At 49.0% G+C, this 6,299-nt stretch overlaps 2 protein-coding genes across 2 annotated transcripts; one reads left to right on the top strand and one right to left on the bottom strand.

Moving 5' to 3' along the window:
• Positions 1-259: 259 nt before the first annotated feature.
• LOC123428412 (probable phytol kinase, chloroplastic) lies at positions 260-1,954 on the top strand. Its single transcript, XM_045112610.1, has 6 exons — positions 260-639; positions 906-973; positions 1,073-1,204; positions 1,305-1,420; positions 1,525-1,639; positions 1,738-1,954. The coding sequence occupies exons 1-6, from the start codon at positions 340-342 to the stop codon at positions 1,931-1,933; spliced, it is 927 nt and encodes a 308-aa protein (XP_044968545.1). The 5' UTR covers positions 260-339; the 3' UTR covers positions 1,934-1,954.
• Positions 1,955-2,962: 1,008 nt separating this feature from the next.
• Positions 2,963-5,793, bottom strand: LOC123428411 (probable arabinosyltransferase ARAD1). The gene is made up of 3 exons (XM_045112609.1): positions 5,131-5,793; positions 4,411-4,664; positions 2,963-3,808 (listed from the first exon to the last, which is right to left on the bottom strand). Exons 1-3 carry the CDS (start codon positions 5,753-5,755, stop codon positions 3,257-3,259), a joined length of 1,431 nt encoding a protein of 476 aa, XP_044968544.1. The 5' UTR covers positions 5,756-5,793; the 3' UTR covers positions 2,963-3,256.
• Positions 5,794-6,299: the final 506 nt, after the last annotated feature.

The raw sequence follows: 6,299 nt of genomic DNA, 5'->3' as shown, positions 1-6,299 counted from the left end.
AAAAAATAAAAAATTTAATACGTGGAGTACTTTTTGGACGAATGTTGGAGATGCCCTTGTCGCTTTCTTTTGTGATGCAAATCGGGGCGATGCTGTAGACCGACGGTGGCGCGCCCAGGTGTCCTCAGTCCCGTCGCCGCCGTCCGCTTCCGTCGCGCCCACCCACTGCAGAGCCCGGGGTGTGTGCCGCACGCTGCACACTGTACTACAACCCGCAGCTGTGGGCGGCGCACGGGATATCCTGCGATCCAATCAGCGCGCGCCCCGACAAACCCGATCCCGCCCTCGCGTCTCTGTCTCCCGCGCCCATTTCTTTCCCTTCTCTTCTTCTCTTCTCCCATGGCGGCGGCGCGGCCGGCGCTCCCCTCATCCCCGACCTCCCTGCTGCTCTCGCGCTCCGTCTCCGCCCCCGACCTCGCCCCGCCCCGGGGGCACCGGAGGCCGAGGCGGTGGGTCGTCGCCGCCGCCGCCGTCCCGGCCGTGGCGGGGGCGCTCGCGGCCTCGGCATCGGCCTCGGCCTCGGCGCCGGCGGCGTCCATGCTGCTGCGGGACGGCGGCGCCACGCTGCTCGTCACCGCCGGGGCGTACTCCCTCGTGCGCGCCTTCGACGCGCTCACGGAGCGGCGCATCGTCGAACAGGTCTCGTGCATACACTCCGCTCCCTCACTCGACCTCCCCATTAATTAAATTAATATACGTGGTGGTGCAGTGCTAACTCACCGACGACGTGGTCCGTTCAGTGAACTTTACTACTCAAAACTAACCACTGAATCTCAGCATGCACAGTAAAAAAAAATGGTCTAATTATTTGGATTGATCAAGCACGAATTGATCAACAACTGCCTCGTTTGGGTACCTATACTGCTTGGTTGCTAACTTGTGGTACTCGTCGCCATTAAAGGCAGAGCTTGAGCAGAAAGGTTGTGCATGTGCTATCCGGGGTCTTTTTCATGGCTTCATGGCCACTCTTCAGGTGCTCCTCCAACTGTGTCTGACTTTCTATGCTCACCACAATGCTTGCATCTTAAGATCAGAACAGATATCTTAACATAGAACATGCTCTGTTTTGCAGCGTTTCGACCGGCGCACGGTTCTTTGCAGCAGTAGTCCCATTCTTGAACTGCGCGAGGCTTCTGACCTACGGGCTCGGCTTCTACTCCGATGAAGCTCTAGTCAAATCTGTGACCCGTGAAGGAAAACGAGAGTAATTAACCCCAATGTGCCTGCAGTGATATTCAGTTGTGATCCTCTCTTCTTCTTTGAGACGGCACCTCCCTGATACAATCCATTATGGTCTCTGACAGGGAATTGCTGAGAGGCCCTCTGTACTATGTTATTGTGCTACTGATCATTGTTCTCGTCTTCTGGCGTGACTCCCCAATCGGGATCGTCTCCTTGTCGATGATGAGCGGCGGCGACGGTAAGATGGAAATGGGTTACAGGTCCTGTAAACATAACATTGCACTTAGACGACTTGTTCATTTTCACTGACCTTCTGCGCCTGCTTGGATCATGGCCTCGCAGGCTTTGCTGACATAATTGGGAGAAGGTTCGGCTCGCTGAAGCTGCCATTCAACAACAAGAAGAGCTGGGTCGGGAGCGCCGCGATGTTCATCTCTGGGCTCCTGCTATCCGCTCTGTAGGGTTCTTGCGACGAACTCCTGTCGTCTTGACAGAGACAGATTTTCGCATGCGTGGTTGTTGTTGACGCATTCCACCTGTTTTTCGTTGTTGCAGGATGCTGTTCTACTTCTCATGGTTTGGTTACATCCAGGTCAGCTGGGATCAGGCGCTTGGTAAACTGGTTCTGGTTGCGCTGGCAGCCACTGTGGTGGAGTGCATTCCTGTAACTGATGTTGTAGATGACAACATCTCTGTTCCTTTGGCCAGCATGTTCGTAGCATTTCTGTTGTTTGGTAGCACTGCAAATTGAATATATGAACAAATTTTTTGAGCTCCTCCTGTGCTGGCACCAGAACTTCTCGCACCTCGTTCTTTCCCCTTTAAGCAAAAAATAGGTATCAGGACACTTGTACCAATATGCATCAACCCATATTCAGGCTCATCGATTCGTTTTGAATGGACAGTTTCTTCAGTGAACAAACAAAACACGTACAACAACACATCTAGCTATATGGAAAACCATTCCTAAATAGTGCAAAAAGGATGAAGAAGCTTCGGCCTACTGTTACATGCTCATATTTGCAACTACCAGGGAAAAATAATAATTGACATGCAGTCAGCTGAGTTTTCGTGGAGGATCGGCGACCAAGAGAGATGCTCAGGTACAATGGCACCAAAGTAGGATCGATGCTCCTTCAGGCTTCCGCTTCTCCCGGGCGACCGCTTCCTGAATCATCGGCAACTTCTGGTGAATCTTCTTCCATATGTGGTTCACAGCACCATCTTCTGGGGCAGAGCCTGTGCTACTATGGTGACTGTTTTCATACTCAAAGATAGGCTGGACTCCAGCCAGGTTTCTTCGGAATTCATCATTTTGCTGCTTGGGGATGTTCCTCGAGTAGTTTGTCAGCCATTTTGGTCTCATCGTGTTACTGACCGACACAAAAATGGAGAACTCTGTAAAGTCAATCATCCCTTCGAAAGCAATTGTACTTGATGATCTGTTTCATTCTCGCTGAGCTTTGTGCCTGCTTGGATGTTTGCTTCGCAGGCTTTGCTCACATTGTTGAGAGAAGGTTGGGCTCATTGAAGCTGCCATTCAACGACAAGAAGAGCTGGGTCGGGAGCACTGCGATGTTCGTTTTCTGGGTTCCTGCTTCAATATCATCAACTGTGGTCGAGTAAATTCCTGTAATTGTTGTGGTAGATGACAATATCTCTGTTCCCTTGGCCTTCTGTTGGTAGCATTTATGTTGTTTGGTAGCACAGCAATATCTTGGTAAATTGAAGCTTTCTCATCTCATTTCCTGTGAAAGAGAAAATAGGTAGTACCAATATCTAGATAAACATTTGTTTTAACCATTTATACTACCAATATACATCAATCTGTATTCAGCCTTCACTACTGGCTAATGTGGGGGAAATTCTCAATTTCTTTTGATATTTCTTCAGTGAACAAACAAACCCCAGACAACAACACATCGAGCAATATGGAAAACCATTCCTGAATAGTAGAAAAAGGAAGAAGCGTTGGCCTACTGTTACATGCTCATATTTGCAACTACCAAGAGAAAAATAAATTGACTTGCAGTCAGCTGATCCTTTCGTGGGGTTCGGTGACTAAGGGAGGCAGTCATGTACAATGGCACCGAAGTGGGATTGATGCGCCTTCTGGCTTCCGCTTCTCCCGGGTGACTGCTTCTTGAATCATCGGCAACTTCTGATGAATCTTCTTCCATATATGGTTCACAGCACCATCTTCTGGGGCGGAGTCCCAGCTATCGTGCTGACTGTTTTCGTACTCAAAGATGTGCTGGACTCGGGCCAGGTTTCTTCTCAAATCATCCTTCTGCTGCTTGGAGATATTCCTTAGGTAGTTTGTTAGCCATTTGGGTCTCATTGTGTTACCAACTGACACAAAAATGGAGAACTCTGTGTAGTCAATCATCCCTTCGAAAGGAAGCTCAATGTCATCGCTGACAATGACTGGTATGCAAAGACTTGCAACAGCGTCAAATAGACGACATGAACTTGGGGTGTCACCAGCTGGGTGCAAGCAGAATTCTGATGTCCGCATCCCTTTTATTGACTGTTCACGTCCTGTGGCATTAGGAAAACCTTCCTCCATGACAACATCAGGCTCATTAGCCATCAAGTCCCACAATTTTTCACGCACCAAACCACCCTGAAAACAAATGAGCGGATTGATCAGATAGATGGTTTTATTAGTATTTTAGAAGCAGTATAAGCTAGGCTGAAGTTTGTTATTTCACTCAGATATACAAATCAAAGGAACAACCTAGTTTTAGCTTAATCATGTGATTATGTTATCATTATTGGTCTTCACAAAGAACCTCAGGAGTTCTACTACAAATGTACACTGCATAAGCGATAAAATCCTGTTGAAAGTAAAATGATTTTCAGTGTTTTTAGGCACAACGCTTCAAATGATACTTCCTGGAAAAAATATAGACACAAAAAGAGAGCCAAACATTTATATTTGAAAGAGCTAGCCTCACACATAACAGAGACCTAGAAGATGTTGTTTATTCTTTTTATTTAGAGAGCTAGTTTCAGATATTACACAGGTTACATATAAAAACGATGTAACCCAGGCTCAAGAAGTAAATTCCAAATACTATATGTACATGTTTGGACACCTTTTATGAAAGTGATGATGAAATGCAAGTGAATAATCAAGTACACGATGGGATCCAGATAGCAGATAAACCTTTCCAAATTTAATGCACAAATCAGGAGCTTGGCTTTATGATAAATAATACGAACCCGATGCCTGTGTTTGGCTCCTTTGAAGTACAAGAGAGTGGGGCGATCCATATTTTCGGACAGGTGCAGGGTAGGGAGCAAATGTGTGTAAGGCACAATGACATCTTTAAGCAATGACACTTGAGTGTGCTGTATCATATGAGAAGAGTTGCTGCCTCCAGATTTTGAATCGAGTTTGTACCAGCCGCCAAAATCAACCACCAGTAGAATTGCTGGAGCAATCTCCGCCCGAACATGCCACATTGCCATAGGGTCTGTCAAAGAATGCCTCAGTATTTAACATGACCTGATCATCCAAAAGAAAAATAAGCTGCCAGGCAAACCAATCTTCACCAAGACATAACTGCTAGTCAAATCAATCTTCACCAAGACATAAGCAATATGCCAAACTTCGGCACCAATTGCATAAACATACAGTATTCTCAATCCAATGCCCAAGAGCACTAATATGTACTCCCTCCGTTCCTAAATATAAGTCTTTCTAGAGATTCCACTACGTTCCAATATGTATACACACTTGCATGATCCACAGTAAAAGTTTCTTAACTAGTGACATTTCAAGTTAAGCCACTTCCTTGGCTGATAAAACCATTAACGAACCAAGATACTTAACTACGTACTAGCTAAGCTGACTTCAATTCAACGAAATGAAAGCAATGTTTCTAATTTGTGGGGCAGTGCATTATAAGCACAAGATCCGGAGTTCCCCAGCAGGATTACCTGTGAGGACGAAGACGTGGTCGCGGCCGCCGGACCGGCGCCAGGCTGGGTGGGCGGTGACGCGGTCGACGACCTCCCGCTGGCGGCGGTAGTCGCCGTTCCCCTCTTTCCTGCGGAAGGCGCCCTTGGTGGCGCCCCAGCCGAGCTCCATCTCCGCGGAGAGCGTGGCGAAGAAGGGCACGAACACGGCGTCGGCCTCCCTCCAGTCGGCGACGACCCTCACCACCGCGGACGCGGGGGCGGCGGGGCCGAGGAGGGAGTGCAGGAGCCAGTACTCGGCGCTGTACTGCCGGATGAGGGGGCTGGCGGGGTAGGGCGGGTGGTCGCGCGGCGGCGGGTGGTCCGGGTCGGAGGAGGCCGGGATGCGGGCGTCGGCGGAGGTAAGCGACCAGTAGAGGTCGAGCAGGCCGTGGTTGAGCGCGCGCGGGAGGTCGGCGACGTAGACGCTGAGGCGGCGGCCGCGGCCGGGGTCGGTGGTGTGCGCGGAGGGGAGGAGGGGCGGGGAGGAGGACGGCCGGAGGAGGAGGAAGGAGAGGGAGAGAAGGAGGACGGCGGGGACGGCGAGCAGGGCGGGGCGCTTCATGGCCGCCCTCCGGATCTCGCCTGAGATGGGAGGCGGCGGCATCGGGGGAGGGACAGTGATGCCCCTCTGTGGCACGCTTCGCCTGAATTTTGTATCTGAACTCGAAATTCAGTTTGGTATTCGTGAAAACTCCACAAACAAATTGAACAGAGATAATAGGCTTGTTTGGTAGGCGTAGTTGCTAGGACTGGTCCGTGGAATCTGGCTAAACAAGATAAAACAGACACAAAACTAATACATGTACTCCCATATTTAGTTTGGTTGTTTGCATAGACTCTAGGTTGCATGAGGTGTTACTCTAAGTATGTGTTTGGTTGCACGTTTGTGCACGCGTAAACACACAACCTTCTGTTTGGTGGCATACACCGTCTGTTGTTTCGTGACCTTTTGGACACGTTGATAAAGTTATCAGCACACAGCGGCCTGAGAAAAAATACACATAACAAAACATAGTACTAAGAAGATATAAATATTATGTCACGTAAAACAGAACAGTTCAAACCCATAGCAGTTCAATATTAAAGTAAAGGAGCTGGAGCATATCGGGGTTGTCCTAGGGGGTCACGGCGAAGGCATCATCGTGCTT

Source organism: Hordeum vulgare, chromosome 2H (genome assembly GCF_904849725.1).
Source record: "Hordeum vulgare subsp. vulgare chromosome 2H, MorexV3_pseudomolecules_assembly, whole genome shotgun sequence".
Taxonomy (NCBI): domain Eukaryota; kingdom Viridiplantae; phylum Streptophyta; class Magnoliopsida; order Poales; family Poaceae; genus Hordeum; species Hordeum vulgare.
This window is presented reverse-complemented; position numbering and strand designations above follow the sequence as displayed.